General features: G+C 46.7%; 1 protein-coding gene across 2 annotated transcripts in view; it reads left to right on the top strand.

Annotated features, from left to right (window-relative positions):
- Positions 1 to 22,328, top strand: part of Ube4b (ubiquitination factor E4B) — a 98,544-nt gene that overhangs the window by 33,975 nt on the left and 42,241 nt on the right. The window contains exons 3-10 of one of the 2 annotated variants that reach the window (XM_028757987.1): positions 4,567 to 4,702; positions 6,300 to 6,387; positions 7,644 to 7,788; positions 9,868 to 10,096; positions 10,500 to 10,640; positions 10,968 to 11,237; positions 18,285 to 18,426; positions 19,801 to 19,901. In XM_028757987.1, the coding sequence (XP_028613820.1) occupies positions 4,567 to 4,702; positions 6,300 to 6,387; positions 7,644 to 7,788; positions 9,868 to 10,096; positions 10,500 to 10,640; positions 10,968 to 11,237; positions 18,285 to 18,426; positions 19,801 to 19,901 (1,252 nt within the window). The remainder of the gene's footprint in view (positions 1 to 4,566; positions 4,703 to 6,299; positions 6,388 to 7,643; positions 7,789 to 9,867; positions 10,097 to 10,499; positions 10,641 to 10,967; positions 11,238 to 18,284; positions 18,427 to 19,800; positions 19,902 to 22,328) is intronic. The other variant, XM_028757986.1, reaches the window with a different exon arrangement.

Genomic DNA, 22,328 nt, shown 5'->3' on the forward strand with positions numbered 1-22,328 from the left:
TTAAAGCCAGTGTGTATATACATTTGTGTGTGCAGTGTGTGTACGTGTGCTCATGTGCATGTGTATTCAGTGTGTGCACTCATGTGTGCAGTGTGCATTCATTAGAGTTCGTGTGTATGTGTGTGTTGTGTGTATGTGCACTTGTGTGTGCTCATGTGTATATGCAGTGTGTGCATTTGTGTGAGTGTGTTGCATGCGTGAGGTAGTAAGAGGACTGCCTCAGAAGTCATTTCTTAGCAACCTTCTTCCTTTTTGTTTTGAGATGCACTCCCAGTGACCTTGAACTTTGTGGAGCAGAAGCCAGCTTCCAGAGATCCAGCTGTCTCTGAGTCCATCTTTCCATCCATGAGAGCACACATAAGCATCGTGCCTAACTACTTCTTCTTAAAGTACAGACACTGGGAGTTTGAACTCAAGAAGTGCCTGACTTTGAGCCATCCTCTCAGCCCCTTCCATTCCTTTAGATTTTTAAGGGTCTTGCTAAGTGTCTCAAACTCGACACTCTTGCGTCTGCCTCCCGAGCGCTAAGATTTCAGTAGACAGCACCGTCCGTGGCTTCAGAGATCTTGATTTTATCTATAAAAGGGGATGACTGGATGACTGGATGAGATTTTTATGGCCAGCCCACCTCTCCTATCATCTTTTATAAAACGATTTTATTGTTTGGATGTGTGGGTGGTTTCTTTGCATGCGTGTCTGTGTACCACTTAGATGCCTGGTACCTCTCGGGGCCAGAAGAAGGCGTCAAATCCCCTGGAACTGGAGTTGAAGATGGTTATGAGCTGCCATGTGACTTCTGAGAATCTATCCCTGGACCTCTGGAAGAGCTCTTAACCACTGAGCCATCTCTCCAGCCCCCCCCCCCCCCCTTCTAATTTTTTTCTTTTTTTCTTTTAATTTTTTAAGATTTATTTCATTTATTTTGTATACAGTGTTCTGCTTGCATGTATGCCTACATGCCAGAAGAGTACATCAGATTCCATTACAGATGGTTGTGAGCCACCAAGTGGTTGCTGGAAATTGAACTCAGGACCTCTGGAAGAGCATCCAGTGCTCTTAACCTCTGAGACATCTCTCCAGCCTAAATTAAATTTTTTTTTTTTAATTTGATTTTTGTGATAAGGCTTTTCTGTGTTTCGCTCTCTGGCTGTCCTAGAACTCGCTCTGTAGACCAGGCTGTTTTCAAAATTAGAGATCAGCCTGCCCGTACCTCCCTAGAATTAAAGGCACGCATCACCACACCCAACAAGGCTTTTACTGTCTGGCCTTAGGAAGATGGAGAATGGAACAAAACGTTAATCTTTGAGGCTCATTTCCCCGGCTGTGATTTCTCTAGCAGGAAGTCGAAGAGTGATAACAACAGTGTGGTTTCAAAAGAGAATGACGCCATTGGCTGTTGCTTTCAGTGGGTTTTCGTCTTGATGATTTATAGTCTAAGTGAAGCAAGGGGCCACTGAGCTTGGTAAATTTATGAAGCAGGCAGATCATTGTGATGTGTAGGGAGGCAGTGGGCGTGGGATTGTAGGGGGAACTGGGATGCCAAGATGTTTGAAGCACAGAACAAAGTGGATTCAGTTGCTGTCTCACAGTGTGCCCTGGCGCTTCATCCTTGTTATGGTATGTATTTTATATTATACAGTCTTAGTCAGGGTTTGCATGTCTGCACAAAACATCATGACCGAGAAGCAAGATGGGGAGGAAAGGGTTTATTCAGCTTACACTTGCGCATCACTGTTCATCACCAAAGGAAGTCAGGACAGGAACTCACACAGGGCAGGAACTTGGAGGTAGGAGCTGATGCAGAGGCCATGGAGGAATGCTGCTTACTGGATTGTTTCCCTTGGCTTGCTCAGCTTGCTTTCTTATAGAACCCAATACTGCCAGCCCAGGACTACCAGTCCAGGGATGGCACCACCCACAATGGGCTAGGCCCTCCCACCCTTGCTCACTAATTGAGAAACTGCCTTACAGCTGGATTTCATGGAGGCATTTCCTCAAGGGAGGCTCCTTTCTCTGCGATAGCTCCAGCTTGTGTCAAGTTGACACACAAAACCAGCCAGTACAAATACTCTGTCTTAAATAAAGTTCCTATGTTCAGTGTGCATGTGTGCACCCTAGTCAAGGCCAGAGTGAACACCAAGTGTCTTCTAAGTCTATGTCCACTTTATTTTTTAGAGACAGTATCTCTTGCCTAATTCAGAGCTGGCCAGTTTAGCTCGACTGGTTTTGGGCATCTCCTTGCTTCTGCCTTCCTAGGCTGGTATCGCAGGTGCCTTTCGCATGGGGGCAGGTCTTTCTGCTTGTGCAGCAAGGGCATTACCAACAGAGACAACTCAACCCACAAGGTTAAATAATGTAAATTGTATAGTTAAGTTCCTTGTTAATTAGTCTCAAATTAAAATCGCCTTTTCTGTGATCAATAAAATGATCCTGCCTTATCTTTATTCATCCATACCTCTTGAATGAATGATTTTTTTGTTTGATTTATTTATTTATTTATTTCTAAAGATTATTTTATGTATGTGAGCACACTGTAGCTGTTTTCAGACACACCAGAAGAGGGCATCGGATCCCATTACAGATGGCTGTGAGCCAGCATGTGGGTGCTGGGAATTGAACTCAGGACCTCTGGAAGAGAAGTCAGTACTCTGAGCCATCTCTCCAGCCCTTGAGTGAATGAGTTTTAAGTCTTATTTCAGAGTTCTGATGGTGTGAACTGTGATGGTGTGAACTGCCCTGTATGTTCTATTTGAGTCTTGTTAGGAATAGTGGCTAGCTTGCTGTTTTCTTTTGTGAATCCTGTAGAGTTTTAACAAATTGGTATGAGTTTGAAGACGGTGGAGGAGTATGTTTTTGTGATATCCTAGTGGAGACGGGCAGGCTTGCTTTCTCAGGATGCCAGGACAGTTACATTGACCCCAGTTACTAGTTATCTCAGCAGTAGGTGGTAATTTGTTTATTGTTAAGCATTTCAGTTCACTTTCCTTTTATGAACACATATAAATAAATGCTGTAAATGTTTGCCTAGCAACCTTTTTCATCCTTTGATTTTTTTTTTTATTTTTATTTTATTTTTATTTTTTGCTTTGAAACAGAGTTTCTCTATGTAGACCAGGCTAGCCTCAAACTTAGAGACCCGGGTAGCCTATGTCTCCCTATTGCTGAGCTGTCACACTTGATGATTTTGAAAGTTCTGTAACAAGCATCTTTTTTTTTCTTTTTTTTGTTTTGGTTTTTTTTTTTGGTTTTTCGAGACAGGGTTTCTCTGTATAGCTCTGGCTGTCCTGGAACTCACTCTGTAGACCAGGCTAGCCTCGAACTCTTGAACTCAGAAATCCACCTGCCTCTGCTTCCCAAGTGCTGGGATTAAAGGCGTGCGCCACCACCGCCCGGCTGTAACAAACATCTTTAAAGGCATTGAGCAAAGTTCTCTGAGAAGTAATCTGTTCCTCCTCCCGATGCTGGTTTTGTGCCACTGTAAGTTCTGTGGGAACAATGGCGGTGTCAGCTTTTTCTTCCCTCCAACACATTTCATCAGCACAGATGCATGGATCTGCACGGGAGGAGATGGGGCAGTGAAGCCAGGCTGCATTGTTCTCAGTAAGTCTGAGGTCAGTTTTGTAGCAAAGCGGAAAGACCAGCCACAAACACCTACATCCACACCGGCTGGGTTCTGCTGTCGACATTTGTTACTGGCTTTTTTTTTCCTGCATGTCTTTCAGTCCTTTAGTGTATTTCCTCTTCAGTCCATTTCAAGAGTTTTTCTGTTCCGTTGGATCAGCGAAATGGCTAACAGGGTAAAGACTTCAGCCACAAGCACTAGTGACTATAAAAAAACAAGAACTTTCTGTACTGTGACAAAACCTAATTGTGTTCAGGGGCATTGTAGCAACAATTCTGAGATTGTGGTTTCTTTAAAAAGCATAGAAATATTATAAGAATGTGCTTTCAGTTGAATTGGAGGTGTGGGGATATCTGTAGGGCTGCTTCAGACTGTCTGCAGGAGCTGACTGTGATTTGCCTCGTGCTCTAGCAGAGGCCTGGTTTTGCCAGCTATGGATAGTTTCTGTGGTATGACGTTTGGAATTCTGGGAACTTGTCAGCAGGTATATAAATGTGAGGGCGTCTGAGAGGCAGCTTTTGGGGGTTGGTCTTTAGGGGTGGAGGGTTGATGCTTTTTATTACTAGAAGAAACGAAAGAAAAGAAATTGAATTCAGAGATCTCTCTCTCTCTCCCCTCTCCCCTTTCTCTACCATCTAGTGGTGAGGATGAAACTCCAGGGAGATAAAGGGTAGGGAAAGCCCCACAAAGTAGCAAAGACCAGGCTACAGTTGGAGCTGCTGAAGGAGAGGCGGTGAGTTGTCTCCGGGCATCATGTGTAGCTCTGTTGCTGACCTTACGTGATGCACAGTGATAAATCTTGATCTCTTAGTAACAGTCCTGGGGTCATCTGACAGAAATCTTCGTTGACAAGCATTCTAAGGGCACCTGTGTTACTGCTGCCTTCACTCTTGGGCCTGCATTGTGTCACGTGGCTTCTCTCTCTCTCTCTCTCTCCTGTATAGGAGTTGCCCATCGGAGCCAGAGCAGCGAGGGCGTCAGTTCTCTGAGCAGCTCCCCTTCCAACAGTCTTGAGACGCAGTCTCAGTCCCTGTCACGCTCCCAGAGCATGGATATTGACGGTGTTTCCTGTGAGAAAAGGTAACCTGATGCTCCCTGGTTTCGCTGTCTGTCCTATTTGCAGGAAGAGAAGTCTTCACTCTTTAGTCTCTAGCCTAGCTGTCTGAAATGATAACCCAGAGAGCCATATTCTTATCAAACTGAATCCAGACTTCATTCTTAAGTTGAAGTATTTTCTGTTCTGTATGTTGTTTATATATTTGTTAGTGCCAAGTGTCTTATGCGCTAGAGAGGTCGCTCAGCAGTTATAGGCAGGTATTGTCTTTCCATAGAACTTGAGTTCTAATTCCAAATGTCTTCTATTAGACGTAAGGTATGAGTGGCTAAAAAAATAAATGCCCTCATAATGAACACAAGATACTTGTGAATAGACGGTAGCGGGATCTGACAGAAGTCAAAAACATGAGCTTGCGCTGGGATACTGAACAGCCCTAGCAGGGAAGCCAGGAAGGGTGTGATTACCACAGGCACCCTCAAACTCTTTATTATTGGAAAAAAAAAATTAACAGTTTCTCATCCTGGAGCCCCACCATGTAGTACCAGAAATGTCTCCTTCCATATCTAAGGACCTAGTGCTTCCTCAGTGTCACCACTCCTGGACTTAGGAACCACTGTTGAGTAAAGTAAGAGTTACTTGAGCTACCAAGTGACCAGTGAGCAGGTAGCATGTGCCGTGCAGATGAGCCAGGCACAGGGAGGACTCCCTGCCTGCAGAGTGGAGCAGGGTGCAGGAGCTCACCATGCCGCTCAGCAGCGTGCACTGTGCAACTTGTGAGTCGTTTAGGAAACGTTTGATCTTGTAGTATTGAGTGAGATGAGTGAAGGGAACTCACGGACTGCTGTGTGTCTTCTAACCCAATTCCAGTGGTTAGAAGGAAGCGTTCTGGGATGATGTCGAGTTTATCAGTAGCTGTGGCTGTTCCAAATATGTGCACACTTAGTAATCCACCATCAGCGTGTTGTACAAGCGAAGGCTGACAGCTCTAGCAAGCAATTGCCACATCTCAAACCATCCTTGAGGGTTTCAGACATGCCTCTTCTAGCCAGAACTCAATGGAGGAGAGGATGAAGGTGACTAAGCATACAGATGAAGCAGTGCAGCCAGCAGCCGTGATCTAATGAAAAGTTCAGAGCTTTACATACCCTACAGGCCTAAAGCTACCAGAGTCAAAACCGTAAGCAAGTCAGCTGGTGACACGGTGAATGCTGTAGACAGAAGTGACTGCCGCAAACCCCACACATCTGTGAAAGTGAGACATGGCATAACAGTGTTCTCAGTGTCAGAGTGGTGGGTGCCCGAGTGCATGTGCTGGACAGTCAGTGCTGTGAAGACGCTTACCTTCTGCATTGTGTAAAAATAGCTTGTCCTGAAAATCCATTCTGCTGATTTCTCCGTTTTTGAAAGTGAGCCCAAGGAAATGATACCTTGGGAAAAACGATTGCAGCACGTAACGAACAGAATGCTTGTGTGCTGCCAGTTTGGGAGGAACTGTTAGACGTACAGAAGATGGGGTTGGGGGAACCAGTGTCACTGTGCTTTCCTGACCAGTGCTGATGGATCCTTGATGCTGGCAGTTTCGGAAAAGGTGAAAGACATGTCTGTCTTCTGTATTTAAAGCATGTCCCAGGTGGATGTGGATTCGGGAATCGAGAATATGGAGGTGGACGAGAACGACCGAAGAGAAAAACGTAGCCTGAGTGACAAGGTCAGTGTGGGGCAAAGGGCACTTTGCTTCTCAGTGCTGTAGCTCTGCTAGGCCAGAGCATTTGTACAAGCTGGCTTGGAACTGGCCAGCAGAACTCAGCCCTTTTGTACAGTGAAATCCCTCCATTCTGCTTGGGTTGGCTGCATGTTTTTGTGGTCGTTTGGTTGGTTTGGGCTTTTCTTGAGAGAATCCTACTGTTTAGCTCTGGGTGGCCTGGAACTCCCTACCGAGACCAGACTGCTCCCTGATCTGTGTGTCTGTTCGGTGTGGGCATTGAAGACACACTGCCATGACTGGCTGGGTCCATGTTTTCATCACTAAAACTGACTTTTGTGGTTCTTCTTCTAAGGCAGTAAATCATATCTTTGGTGTATTCTGAAATAATTAAAGCAAAGATATTTTAAGTCTCCAGGAAGTAAAAACTCAGGGAGCCCTTTGTGTTTGTTCTCATCCGAGCTTTGTTCCCTAACTTCGGGTGGCTTGGGTTTGGGTGTCACAATGGCGATGGTTAGTATACCATCTTCCATTCAGGAAGTTGACAGGAAAGCTTTGGTGACATGCTGGTGATTGTCAGAAGTTGGACCTTAGCCTCCAGATGGTCTTGATTCATAGAGTTCTTCATATTTCTTTCTTTTTTTTCTTTTTTGGTTTTTCTAGACAGGGTTTCTCTGTGTAGCCCTGGCTGTCCTGGAACTCACTCTGTAGACCAGGCTGGCCTCTAACTCAGAAATCCGCCTGCCTCTGCCTCCCAAGTGCTGGGATTAAAGGCGTGCGCCACCACTGCCCGGCTTTCATGTTTCTTTTATGTGATAATCAGTGAGAAGTGTTAATGTTTGTAAGAAATCCTTGAAGGAAAGTGGTTATATGCCAACACCATGACCCTGGCTCTCTCTAGAGAGTTCTGTACTCCTTCAGCACAGCAAGTGGCTAGGATGTATACACGCCCATGCCTCTGTTTTCCTGTTCATTCCTCTTCATGCCTTTGCTCGTTTATGCTGTCCCATGAATGAGGACGTCAGCTTCATGAGACACTGATTTTGCAACTTCCCCCATCCACAAAATCTCACATGTAACTCTGCATGACTTGAGACTTGCTTTTTGTAGACCAGGCTGGCCTTGCGTTTACTGTGTCACCTGACTGGCTGGATGGTTTTATGCATTTAAAAATATCCTTGTTAATAAATGAATTAAATTGGAATAAAATGTTTTAATGAGTGTCTTCTATTACATATTAACTGTAATATCCTCTCCACTAGGAGCCTTCTTCAGGTCCTGAGGTGTCTGAAGAGCAGGCCTTACAGCTGGTCTGTAAGATCTTCCGAGTCTCCTGGAAGGACCGCGACAGAGATGTTATCTTCCTTTCTTCTCTCTCTGCGCAGTTTAAACAGAACCCAAAAGAAGGTGGGACACTTTGTCAGAGCAACTGCACACAGGATGTGAGGCTGTGTGGCTCTCTGTCCTCTTGCTGTAGGACTCAGTACCTGTTACGGGGCTGCTTCTGGTGGGGACACAGCTGTGTTTGTGGTCACTTTCTTCCCTGATTTTATTGCTTTGGAGGCTAGAAGAGAGCATTAGAGCCCTCCCTGGAGGGAGTTGGAGTTACTCATGGTTGTGAGGCACCCAGTATGGGCGCTGGGAACTGAGGTGGGGTCCTCTCGAAGAGCAGCAAGCTCTTCTAACTGCTGAGCCATCTCACCAGCTCCAATATGTGATTTTACAGAAAAAAAACTAAATAAATGAATGGTTTTCCCTGTTTTGGGTGGGGAGTTTTCCTTTATGGTAGAAGACACTCTGAGAGAGCATCAGCTCCTGGAGAGTAGAAGCGTGCTGGGCGGGTTCTGAGACTCAGACAGCTGCCCACGAGCAGCTGTAGTGAGCTGACCTCAGCTGCAGTGCAGTGAGCTGCTTTCTGCACGTCATTCATCTTCTAGGATCTGAATGCTTACCAGGTGATTTGTAGACAGTCGAGCAAGATCCTTTTATTAAATTACTTAGCAAAATAGAATATGATTGTATTTTGTTGTCCTCCTAGGCTTCTGTTTTAAGAGGTTAGCTATGTTGAACTATACTTAAAATACTAAAGTGTTTTGTAGGACACAGTGTTGTTGGGCACTGTGGCTGTCTGCTACTTTCTTGTTTGCAGTGGAGGTCATCAGTGTGCCGCAGGGCTTGTGCTTTGAGTTCCACATCACTGGCACATCACGCAGCTGTCTCGGCTGTGGGAACGTTTGCCTTTCTGCCCGTTGATGTGTGTCCCTGGTGTTTACGGAGGTGTTTTGTGTAAGATGTGTTTTCACTGAGGCAGTCACTGTTAGTTTCTGTTCCCTTTCCATTTGGCCCGTCTTCTGTGAGGGAGTGCTATTTCTGTGTTCCGGGAAGGTGGGTGGGTTTTTGTTGGGATAGCCTCTTAGTACGTGTAACTGTGAAGAGCTGAGCACCTTAGGTTTTAAAGACTTGCCACTAGATACTCCTGCTCCCAGCTCTAAGGGTCTCATATCTTACAACGCCCTTGTACACATCAGTGGTAATCTCTAATGCTTTGTACTGGTCGGTTTCGTGTGTCAACTCGACACAAGCTGGAGTTATCACAGAGAAAGGAGCCTCCCTTGAGGAAATGCCCCATGAGATCCAGCTGTAAGGCAGTTTCTCAATTAGTGATCGAGGGTGGGAGGGCCCACTGTTGGTGGTGCCATCCCTGGGCTGGCAGTGTTGGGTTCTATAAGAAAGCAGGCTGAGCAAGCCAAGGGAAACAATCCAGTAAGCAGCATTCCTCCATGGCCTCTGCATCAGCTCCTCCCTCCAAGTTCCTGCCCTGTGTGAGTTCCAGTCCTGACTTCCTTTGGTGATGAACAGCAGTGTAGAAGTGTAAGCTGAATAAACCCTTTCCTCCCCATCTTGCTTCTTGGTCATGATGTTTTGTGCAGGGATAGAAACCCTGACTAAGACAGGCTCTAACCATGTGAACTGCTATGGGTCAGGGCTTTAGTCCAGAATGTGCTCAAAGACTAACAGCAGATCTGCAAAGAATGAGAAGGGAACCAGACGGTAGAATCTGCTTCAGAAATCAGATGGTGGCTCCGTGTGGAGCCTTGGACTCTAAAGTGTGTGCTGGCTGAGAAACTCGAGCTGCGGCACTGCGTTTGCTGTGGTACAGTGAGGGCCATTCTAGTGGGGACTGGTTCCCTTTTACAGTGAACATTTATCAGCAGTGCCCCCCCCCCCGCCCCCCGACTGCCCTCTAACTTGACTGAAAGTTGTCCTGCTCTGCATGGCGATGTGCACAGACACACAGACACAAATAAGTATAAAAGAAGTTACTGGGAAGCACACGAGAACTTTTTTGGTTTCAGCTAAAATCCTTTCACTGTTGAGAGTCCATTCCAGCTCACAGCACATGGAATCTGGCTCAGTTGGCTTATTAGAGGACTGTGTAAATGAGGGCCTGTGAATAACCTGCCTTTTACTCTGCCTCCCCAACAGTGTTCTCTGACTTTAAGGATCTGATTGGGCAGATTTTAATGGAAGTGCTGATGATGTCCTCCCAGACACGAGATGAAAACCCATTTGCCAGTCTGACAGCCACATCCCAGCCCATTGCCACGGCAGCTCGGTCACCAGACAGAAGTCTCATACTGAACACTGGCTCCAGTTCAGGAACAAGCCCCATGTTCTGCAACTTGGGCTCCTTCAGCGCCAGCTCGTTGTCTAGGTCAGTGCGATTCTCTGTTGTCTCACTGGTGGTAAACCAGCTGTGACAGATGCCGAGGAGTGCGATTCACAGTGTTGATCTGGTCGCAGACATGTGGGTGGAGGGGGCGTGGCCATTGGATGTGGCTTTACCATTCCTTGACTGATTTTCATAGCTTTCTGTGATTAGGTCGGTTAAATTTTAGACACACGTGGCTCTGTGTGCTACAGTGTTCTTTGAAAGGGGTCACCTGCATGAGCCGAGCAATTAGATTCTGGTCATTTTTCAAATGCTTGTCTACTTAAATTCCTAGTGTGTGTAGTATAAATGTACTATCCTTTAAAAGCTGACAGTATCCATTTTTAGTTATCTCAAGTTTTTCTTTTATTTTTTTTTTCTTCCCTCCCTCTCTCATCTAACTCAGCCTCTATGAACCGAGTCCTGCCCCCTCTGCCAGTTTATGGAGCTTTGTGCCAGTGCTCAGCCCATCCTTTGCCTCACCTTCCCACACAGCGCCGCAAAGGGCTGTGCCTTCCCTATCCCTCAGCCCCCACAGTGCAGCCCCGCAAAGGGCTGTGCCTTCCCCATCCCTCAGCCCCCACAGTGCAGCCCCGCAAAGGGCTGTGCCTTCCCCAACTCTCAGTCCCCACAGTGAACCCCCGCTGACGGCTGTGCCTTCCCCATCCCTCAGTCCCCACAGTGCAGCCCCGCAGGTGGCTGTGCCTTCCCCATCCCTCAGCCCCCACAGTGCAGCCCTGCGGGCGGCTGTGCCTTCCCCAACTCTCAGTCCCCACAGTGCAGCCCCGCGGGTGGCTGTGCATTCCCCGTCCCTCAGCCCCCACAGTGCAGCCCCACGGGCAGCTGTGCCTTCCCCATCCCTCAGCCCTCAAAGCACAGCTTCTGGAATTGCTGCCGGAAGCCAGCCCTCATCCCCGAGGTATCGGCCCTACACTGTCACGCACCCGTGGGGGTCTTCACCTTCCCCCACCCCACGATCCTCCATTCTGGCTAACTCCCCAGGCTACCCTGCCCAGGCAAGTAGTCCCCGGGCAGTACCTGCCAGCTCCTCCAGACAGAGGCCCCGCAGCAGGGTCTCTGCCTTCCCTCCTGCCTCGCCCAGTGCTGCCGGCAGACGTCCCTCCTCCCTGCGGATCTCCCCTAGGTATTTATTTGCAGGAGAGCTGCGTGTGTGTTTGCAGTGCAGGGAGAGGAAATTAACATGGTTTGGAAAGAACTGCTGTGTGGCACTGACCTCAGTTGAATTCTGGGAGTCGCTGGGTTATTAACCTGTGTCGCTCACTAGCTGTGGTGGGCATGCGCCCTGCCACCATGATCCTAGCAGGCTTTGGTCCACGAGGAAGTGAAGACTGCAGTGTTGTATGCTCCTCCCTCTCCCTCCCCTCCTGTCGTCTGCACAAAAAACAAAGAACTGCATCTTCTTCCCTCTTGTAGTCTGTGGGTCCTTCCTCGGAGACTGTGGTCAGTGTTTTGAGAATCGGGGCTCACAGGATGCCTTTTTGGACTGGGCCAGTGTCTGCTCTTTCTGTGAGTCACGCATTTATGTTTTGATGTCTGATTGCATGTAGTTCCAGTCTCTCAGAAAGCAGCAGCAGCCCAGGAATCCAGTGACCCCCCTTTTCAAATGTCCCTGTGTGTTTCTGTAACTCAGGCAGTTGTGTTTGCTGCATGTCAGTGCGTACAGCTTCTGAGTGTGAAGTTTACTTTAAATGACAGCCTGCAGCAGCAGCTTCCTCCTGTCTCCCTCTTTCCTCTGTTCCCTGATGACCTTTTTTGCTTTTGTTGTGGTAGTATGTACGACAGTCCCTTCTCCTTCCTCTTCCTCGAACTTTCTGGGGACAGTAGTGATGAAGAAGAAGAAGATGATGAGGAGGAGGATGAAGGTGGTGGTGATGAGGATGATGATTTTTCTTGTGTCCAGTTTGGGTCCAGGTATCAGCAGACTGGAGTCTTACCCTGCATGTGCTTTAGGTGCTTAGGGGCTAACGTTAGCAAGCGCTGCTAGGCTCTCTGCTCTGAGTCCAGACGGCAGTGTTAACTGAGGAAGGCTAGCGAGCGTGCATAGCGAGTGTGCACTCAAGGGCGAGGACCTCACACTGGGAAGGAGTGACACATAGTACAGGTCATTAAACTGGTAAAAAAACTTATCTGAGTCACCTGTCAAAAGCCTGAAAAGAGATTGACTGCCATTCAGCCTTAAGCAAGCGTGTACACACACACACACACACACACACACACACACACACACACACACACACCATCGATCCATCGAGAGTGTGTTCCTGAGTTTGGTCGGGCAGCTTGTAGATACTGAGGGACAGCAATGGGATCGGGGGTGAGGCCGTTTCTTCCATCCTCTCCAGTGTAACTGGGACTCTCCTCTCACATCTGACCTTGAGTCTCCTTGAGCATCAGTTGAGTCTCAATGAAGCAGTGGCCTTTTGTTTCTGGGGCCACTCAATGCCCCTCACCCTGAAAACTGGGTTAATAACTGCATTTCCAGATGATTTTGGTCACACAAATTTAATGACCCTTTGTTTCTACATCTTCAACTGAAATTCCCTCTGGAACCAGGGTTTGTGTCCAGTACTGTTCACAAATTTCTCCAGGCTATGAATAGCGGCTGCAGAGGGAGCTAGGTGAGCTTCATTGAGTTTGACAGCTACTGACGAGAGAGAAGAAGGTTGACGCAGGGTGCTATTGATCCCAAAAGACTGATGTTTGTATTAGGTTGAATATTTTATTACTGTTTCCCAAGCAAATATCTCCAAAGGGCAACTGTGCCTGTAAAGTCTGTGTGATGACAGTTCACCACAGCAGATGTCCACAGGAATGGTGTCCATACATGGTAAAATACTTAATTTGTTTCGGTTTGAGGTATCTGTGGGTGAAATGTTTTGTTTAATCACATGCTGCTTTTACCAACACGTCTCTTTCTAGATTCCTGGTGTCCAGCCTTACCTGAGCTCCAGGTTCTGTGCTTACTAGCTGCAGTGTGATTGTGTAAGGATGGTTGTTCAGCATTGTGCCTGCGCTCTCTCTGTGCTGGGGCTGAGACTGGAGAAGTGGGAACCCTGAGCTCAGGCTCTGCACCTCTACCCTGGACTGTTGCGGCCTTTAAGTGCGTCTTCCCATCTCTGCTGCTCCAGCCGTTTGTCTGTGTCTCTTCTGTTCTTGGACAGAGGGGCTGCTCTCTTTAGGCTCAGTCACAAGGTTACATTTGTATCAGTTGGCAAGAGCTTCTTTGGCTACATTGAAATGAGCTGATCTGGCTTGTCTAGTGTAGATTCTGTGTAGATTCCAGATAAAGTGTATGACGATGTCACAGAACATATAACACTAAACAAATAGAGAACTTGAGGAGACATGGAAGTCAGGGCAGCAGGAGACAGCAAAAGAACTTGTTATATTTTTGAGTGGAGGGAGGTTTGGTTTTTTTTGTTTTGTTTTTTGTTTTGTGTGTGTGTATGTATGTGTGCCTGTAAAATCTTGTGTGACTACATTTCACACAGCAGACATATGTTTTGCTTTGAGTTACCTGTGGGATAACTTTACGGAGCTGAGGATGTCTTGTAACATTGGAATTATTAGCCAGAGCAATCAGAGCTCAAGCAGAGAGATAATCGGCTGCAAATAAGAAAGAATTATCTCTTTGTTTTGTTTTGCTTTGCTTTGAGACAGTGTTTCCTGGAACTCCCTCTGTAGACCAGGCTAGCCTTGAACTCAGAGATCTACCTGCCTCTGGCCTGCTCAGTGCTGGGATAAAAGGTGTGCGCCATCACTGTTCCCTGAAGTCTTTATGTATAGAAGATGTGGTTCTATATTTTTCTTTTCTTCTTCTTCTTCTTCTTCTTCTTCTTCTTCTTCTTCTTCTTCTTCTTCTTCTTCTTCTTCTTTTTTTTTTTAAAGATATATCTTATTTTATTTATTTTACGTGTAAGGTTGTTTTGTCTGCATTGCTGCAAGGCTCCCTTGGACCCTTGGGGTCTAGATTTATAGACAGTTGTTAATAGTTGTTAGCTTGAGAGTGCTGGGAATTGAACTTGGGTCCTCTGGAAGAGCAGCTAGTGTGCTTTATCCCTGAGTCATTTCCTCAGCCTGATTCTGTAGCTTCTTAGGACTATATTTATTATTTTATGTGTATGTTCCTGAGTGTATCTATGTGCACTTACAACCGTGTAGTGTATCTATGTGCACTTACAAGCGTGTAGGTGCTTCTGGAGGCCCTGGAAATGGAGTTAGAGATGGTTGTGAGCAGCCATTGTGGGTGTTGGGAACCGAACCTGGGTCCTCTGTGAGAACAACAAATACCTTTAACAATCTCTCCATCTCTGTGATCAATATTAAAGGGCCCTACTAGAACACTGCAAGGTTTACTAGCACTTTAAGTGAAGTCACGGGATACAGGAAAATGAGTCATTTTTCTGTATAATAGAATGATCATGTTAAGAAAAAAAAAGCTAGAAAGTTGTCCCTCAGAGTAGTCTTACAGAGGTAAGAAATAAATCATCTTGGAATAGAACTGCCTCTCAGGTAAAGGGCTTATATGCTGACAACTTTGAAGACACTCCTTGTCTGAGGATCATCAGAGGTCATGTTGTGCAAGGACTTCAATACCTACAGATCGTTTTATTAAGTAAGCCAGGCCCAAAAAGACAAATACCACTTTCCCCCTCATATGTAGACTCTAGACTTAAAGATAAAGGCTTGTGGGCTGGGGAGATGGCTCAGCAGTTACGAGCACATACTCTTGGGAAGGACCAGCATGACAAGCTGAGTTTGATCCAAGGACCCACACACTTAGTGGAAGGAGAAAGGGAAAACTGACTTCTGAGAATTTTCTTATTTCCACACTTGTACTGTGTCACATGCACACACACACTTACATGTTCACACACACACATGCTCACACACGTGCACAAACGCACACGCATGCACACACAAATACACAATACATGAATAAATGTAATTTTTTTAAAAATATGGGAAAAGGGGCGGGGCAAGGAAAATTCCTTCTGTGGAAAGAGTGGCTGCTCTCAGGGAAGAGTCAGTAAGGGATGGCTTGTCTTGTCACACCGCTCTAAGGCTCTGAGGACTCACGTCCCAGAGAGCTGCGTGGTTTGCCACTAACTTTCCTCAGGCTTGAGCTCTAGTGCCATCTCCTCAGGCTTGTCTACTGTCTGACAGAGTGTGTTAAACATAAGAGACAGTCGACACACTGGTCCCATGCCTGCTCGTGTACTTGTCCAGTCCACATAACTTCCCGAGTGCTGCGCCACACCCAGTTTCCGCCTTTATTCACTGTGTTGCACTTAGATGCTAATTTGTTTTTGCTTGTTGGAGTTTTAGAGACTAACAGCTTTCATCTGTGTCATTCCTTGTCGAGCCCTTGAACCATCCGTGGTGCACAGAGCACAGCAGGCCCAGTGTGCACATTTGTAGAGTGACTCATCTTGACTAACTCTGGGCCTTAGCTTGAGACAATACAGAATTCCAAGGGTCTATAGTTAGAAAGCTTGGTAAATGGGAGGCTTGGGAGATGGCTGAGGCAGGGTGCGTGCCTGGGAACCTGGGTTTGGACCCTAGATCTGCTTAAAACAAAGTTGGCCATGTGGCACACGGGTGTGGTTTGAGTGCCGGCGAGGAAGAAGACACTAGCCGCGGGAGGATCTCCCTGCCTGGCTTTTTATTCGTCCAATGCATTCAGTGGGCTCCAGGTCAGCGAGGGAGGTTTTCTCAAGATGTAAAGTGGATAGACAGCTCCTGAGGGAACAGCACTCAGTGGTGAACACACTCAGACACACGCGCGCGCGCGCACACACACACACACACACACACACATACACACGAGCTCGCATGCATGCACACACACAGAGAACATGCCTGGTAGATGGAAATGTGAGTATTCCTGTTGGATAAGGAAAGACACTGGACCCTTTAAGAAGCAGATGTTTGTTATTGGTACATTTGAAATGTAATTCAGTCTGAGGACGAGGTGCATGTTATTTTTGAGAATATTTTCATTGTTTGGGAATGTTCTGTTACATTCCTGTTATATGAGGTAGTTATCTGATTAACTCAGATGTAGTTATTAGAAAGTGTCTTACGTCTTCTTAAATGCTGGTGTAAGTTTTTAAGCCATCCCTTCTTGGGACTTAAATGTGAACCATTTCCAGGATTTTAGGATGTCAGAGATGTGCAATTGTCATGAGGAATACAGGTGAGCAAGTTATTTAGTGTGGAGGGTGAGGGTCTGCTGTGTGGTCATCCTTCCTCAGCCTCCTGAGCAGCCAGGACCACAGCACTGCTGCGGACGGCCCTCTGCTGTGTTCCTAAGGTGACTCGATGTGCTGAGACTCTTCACAGTTGTTTTCACCTCTGCACTGTTGACAGCATTGATGGGAATGCCCTTCCAAGACGGGATCGTGATCTCCTTTGGCACCTTGAATATCTGATAGATCTAGGATCTTCTCTATATTTCTGTGTCGGGTTAAAGGTTCATCTCACCTTTATGTCCCTTCTGATGTAAATCAGCTGATTGCTAGCTGTCTGATTCATGAAACATCTCTTAGCTTTGAAAATCCCTTGGTATTTCCTTAGGCTCTTCCTTAGGTCTTCTCTCTTTGTTCTGCCTCGCATATGATGGATAGACTTCTGTACACTCGATTATAGGTCTGGCTGTGAAACCTGGGCTGATCTCGGGCATCTGCCCTTCTGCCTGAGTGCAGGGATCAGAGGTGCATGCGGGTGAGTGAGGCACACCCAGACACTCCTTGCTACCTCGCTGACCTTGTCCTGGGTCTATGGAGGTGCTCTGCAGCTCAGTGGCCTGCCCTTCCCTACGCTTGCCCTCAGCCTCATTCCTTTCTTCTTTTTAAAATTCTTTCTTTTTTTTTTTTTTTTATCACACTGGAGTTAGATTACAGTGATTTGTTAGAGCCTGGGGGCCAGCCAGCCTTGGCTTTGCAGCATGGTTTCCTGTGCGCCGTATCACCTCCACACCCCACTTCTATTCTCATGTCCAATGTGCGCATTTCTCCAAATGCTAAGGTGACTTATGCGTACATTTTTCAAAATTAGTCATGCATGCCTCTCTGAGTGTGTAGTGTGTTGTTGCTACCTCAGTTCTTGTTGGGTCTCTTAGTTCCTGTGCTTTGTCTGGGTGGGGTTCAAGGAGAGATGTCTAGTTCCTGTGCTTTGTCTGGGTGGGGTTCAAGGAGAGATGTCAGGTCCTGAGGTCTTCCCATCTTTATCATCTTTCATATGTAATATTTTTGCCTAACTTTTATCCTTTATTTCAGAATTTTGTGCTTCTTCCTTTGTCTTAATCTCTTTGTGATTTTTGTGTTAAAAACAAACACAAAAATCAGTGTGTGATAATGAAACATACATTTTGTTTTTTGATCTGTTAGAGATTAACCTCAGCTTCTTTGTTTAGTATCCCTGGACCTTACCATTGTGATGCTTGGCCTTTGTCTGGGACTAGTTATTACAAGTAGTAGCAGGGCTCTACACTGCCCCCTGCAGGTGTGGTGGAGGTTCTGGTTGCAGGTAACAAGCTAAGCTGGGCCCACACCCTGAGTCAGCATACTCTTTGTGCAAGATTTTTGTTTATTTGGTTTTCACTGATCTTCTTTTCCTTGTTCACTGAAATTTTTGAAAATTCAATAGCAAAACCACTCGTACCTCCTTCCGACTTGGCATTTTCTGGCCTGTTGTGATGCTGACTGAAGTCTCTTCAGATCTGTGTAGATAGCTTGAGGATGAGAATGGTGCCCTAGTAGTCACTTAGAGCTGCTCTCCTGAAGTGAAGGGACTAAAGCTTTGTGTGGCCACGCGTGTCTGCCTGAGTGATGCCACCCCTTTTGGCTCATGAACCTGTGAGTGACTCCAGCTGCTCAACACTCAACAGCAGTTTCTGGTCCTTCTGATTTGTAAGTTGGCATCCCCAGAAAGGCCAGCCACCCCCTGACAGGCTAGAACATGTTTGCCAGACATCATTGGTTGGCCTGGGAGCAGACAAAGCAGCAGTGAGCTGCAGTGTGGCTGCATGGCGGTTTGTGCTTCACCGTGGGCGCAGGCTCCTAATCGGCTTTCTGCTGCAGAGTGGCCAGCTGTGCTCTGGAAAGCTGTGCTCTACAAGTGGTCCTGAAGAGGAAAGCATTGTCAATGTGTTCTCTCTTCTCCAAAGTTTGGGAGCCTGTGCTGGAGCAAGTAACTGGGAGTCGTACAGTGACCGTTTCACCATTGAGACCTGCAAAGAGACAGACATGCTGAACTACCTCATCGAGTGCTTTGACCGAGTTGGAATAGAGGAAAAAAAAGCACCAAAGGTACTGCGAACTTACCGAAACGACAGCAGACCCTGCTTACGCGTGTGCTGATCCCTGCCCAGGAATGGTGTTAGGTACCAGTGTGTGAGCGGCTGAGGCCCTGTCTGTGAGAATGGCATCCAGCCCCGTAGAACCCCCGTCTCCATGTAGATGTTATGCCAGAACTCCGCTGTGAGTCGGAGCACCTTGGCTAAGGAGTCCTCTCCTCTGTCTGCCCGCGTTGCCCATGGTCCTGATAATTGCTGCTTGTGTCAGTTTTCCATTGCTAGGACAGAGTGTACAGGAAACCCAAAGCAAGAAAGATGTATTGTGCTCACAGATATTTAAATCCATCATCACATGAGTCCATTGTTTCTGGGATATGGTGAGCATCTTTAGCCATCTGTGGTACAGCTAAATTGTTGTTGTCATGGTGACCGAGAAGCAAAGGAAAACAGTGGACGAGTCCTGGGATGAGCTAGCTAGACTGCACAGTCACACTCTGATTGACCTGCTTCCTTTCATGAGGCCTTATCTGCCAGTTCCACTGTATCGCTAGTCAGTGCATTGCTGAAACCACAGCCACAGCCCTGGTGATCCTTCACCCCCCAAAAAAATGCCCATCAGCTAGGAACCAAGTCTATAACAAAAGAAGCCCTCTGGGGACATATTTATATTGAAACTGTGATGCCAGGTGCCTGAGATAATGTAGACATCCGATGCTCCTGTGCTATGGAGAGCAGGAACTGTTGCAGTCATGAGCTCACGCAGTGAGTCCCTGCAGCCCTCGTGAGTGAGAGACACTCCGCAGAGGTGAAGCTGCAGTTGGATAACCTGCAGGACCATGCTAAGCCAAGGAAGTAGCATTCCCCAACCACTTTTTGAGACAGGGTCTTACTGTGTAGCCCAGGCTGGCCTTGAACTCACAGAGATCCACTTGCATCTGGCAGCTGGGATGGAGGCATGCACAGCCACGCACAGTACCTTCCACTCTCTCATTCCCTATCTCCTCATTCACATTTCACGGTCTAATTCCAGTCTGACGGTTATGTTAGAAACTGTTGTCCTTAATCTCAGCAAAAGCAAAGCAATGCTAGGTGTCGGGGTGTACCCTGGGAGTCTGGGACAGGAGGATTGCTATAGATGGAAATCCACCTGGGCTACTATACGAAAGACTCTGCTTCAGTGGGTGTCATAACTCCCCCAAAAGGAAATGGAACGGGTGTGCCCCATGGCTCTGCTCTGTCGTCTCTGATTGACCTCCGTACAGGTGGTGATGCAAGCTGCCTTACTCTGCCCATTAGAGCCCAGGGCGAGGGAAGCAGGCCATTTTGCGTCATGACTCTCCTCCTGACCTATTCAGTTCTTTATGCTGACTGTTGTCTCTTTTCTCAGATGTGCAGCCAGCCAGCAGTCAGCCAGCTTCTGAGTAACATCCGCTCGCAGTGCATCTCCCACACCGCGCTTGTGCTACAAGGGTCCCTTACACAGCCCAGGTATGCTGACGCTTTTGCTGCTGTGCTTCTCAGGTAGGTAGGTAGGGAGAGCCAGCTCTCAGTACCTATCAAGTGCCAGTTGTTTTACACCACGTTGATAACTCTGAGTCCTGTATTGTGACTGTGTCTCAGTCCTCAGAGCTCAGGCTGGAGAGATGGCTCAGAGTTAAGAGCACTGGCTACTCTTGCCAAGGATTTGGGTGGGTTCAATTCCCAGCATCCACATGGCGGGACACAGTATCTGTAACCCCAATTCCAAGAGATCTGATACCCCCTTCTGGCCTCTTTGACCACTGTATACATGTGACATGATACAGAAACATATATGTAGGAAAAACATAAGATGAAAATAAATACATCTGTGGAAGTAGAGGTGCATTTCCTCCTCTTGAAAACTGTGGAAATAAAATGTTTCCTTCATCTTCTAAGTAGTACAGAACATTCTTAAAAAGAAGTTATTTATATTTTCAGAGTTCTCTTATACTTTAAATATGTAGAGACAAGGCAGAATGTTGATAATTTAATTTAAAGCCCAGCATCTGGACGTAGTAGCTGTTTTTGACAAAATAACCACATTCCCTGTATTTCTGGATTGATTAACTGTTACTAGGTATTAGAGAACAGTTGGGGGGTGGGGGTGGGGGCCAGACCAGGTGAGGAGGCACATACGAGGCAGGAGGATCACCACCAGTACAAGGCCAGTCTGGCCTGTATAGTCCAAGGTTAATAAAAGATTGCATTTTTCATTTGAAAACAATTTTTTTTTGCCAGGGGTGGAGGGGTACCACACTCCTTCCATCCTTGCACTTGTGGGGCAGAGGCAGGTGAACTCCGTGAGTTTGAGGTCAGCTCAGTTTACACGGCGAGTTCCAGGACAATCCAGGGCCACCCAAAGAAACCCTGTCTCGAAAAACAAAAACAAGACAATACAAAATTTTATTTATGTGTATGGGTATTTTTCTGCTTGTATATTTGTGTATCCCATGCATGCCTGGTGGCCATAGAGGCCAGAAGAGGGCACTTGATCTCCCTGCAACTGGAGTTAGCAATGATTGCCTCCATGTCGGTACTGGGAATTGAACCCAGGTCCTTTGGAAGAGCCATCAGTGCTCTTACCCACTGACGTCACCTTTCTCCATCCCTATATTTCATGTCTGTTGTGTAAAAATAGCTAAAGGAAAAATGGAAAAAATTGGATTTTTTTTTCATTTTGGTTATTGCCTATACTATAGCCGTACACTTTTTAGTCTTTTCAAAATGGAAGAAAATTAGGCCATATAGCACCACATGTCTGTAATCCCAGAACTCGAGAGAACTAGGTAGGGTAGCGTGCTAGTGCTAGTTTGAACCTTCTTGGGCTCCGTAGTAAAACCTTGTCTTTAAAATCCAGCTAACTAAGCTGGATGTAATGGCGCTGCCTTTATTCTCAGCACCTGGAAGGCAGAGGCATCCTGATTCACACGGTTAGTTCCAGGGCAGCCAAGGCTACCCAGACAACCTTGGAATTTTTGTTGTTGTTGGTGGTGGTTTGTTTTTTTGTTTTGTTTTGTTTTTGTTTGCTTGTTTTTTGAGACAGGGTTTCCTTGTGTGGCTCTGGCTGTCCTGGCTATGTAGAAGCAGGCTAGACTCAAACTTAGAGATCCACCTGCCTGTTTCCCGAGTTCTGAGATTAAAGGCGTGTGACACTGCTGCTGATGCCACCAATTGAGAAACCTTACCAAACCAAACAACAACAAAATCCCCACAAAACCAAGTAACAGAAGAAGAAAAAGACTTTGAAAGAGATTATGGCTAATTTTTTTTCCCCTCAATGTAGATGAGACATAAATAAATGAGGATTGTTATTTTTTGGGTTTTTTTTTTTTTTTTGGGGGGGGGGGGCTTCGAGACAGTGTTTCTCAGTATAGCCCAGGCTGTCCTGGAACTCACTCTGTAGACCAGGCTGGCCTCGAACTCAGAAATGTGCCTGCCTCTGCCTCCCAAGTGCTGGGATTAAAGGCGTGCGCCACCACCGCCCGGCGAGGATTATTTTTTATTTAACAAAATTAGATTGACTTATGTGTTTGGGCATTTTGCCTGTGTGTGTGTGTGTGTGTGTGTGCATGTGTGTGCACGTGTGTGCACACGCATACCATGTGCTTGTGGTGGGCTTAGAGGTTAGAAAGATATGATGAATCTCCTGGAACTGGAGTTACAAACAATTGTTAGCCACCACAAGGGTGCTGGGAATCAAAGAAAACAGGTCCTCTGCCAGCGCAGCCAGTGCTCTCTACCGTCGAGCTGTCTTTCCGGTCCCATAACTGAGTTTCATGCGTCACTTATCCCATTGCTGAGGATCCTGCCCGGGCCGTGCATATGCTAGACAAGTGGCCGGACACTGAAGCACCTCCAAGCCCTAGTGCTTCATTCAGAAAGACTTGTTGTCTT

Source organism: Grammomys surdaster, unplaced genomic scaffold (assembly GCF_004785775.1).
Source record: "Grammomys surdaster isolate TR1022 unplaced genomic scaffold, NIH_TR_1.0 126185, whole genome shotgun sequence".
NCBI classification, from domain to species: domain Eukaryota; kingdom Metazoa; phylum Chordata; class Mammalia; order Rodentia; family Muridae; genus Grammomys; species Grammomys surdaster.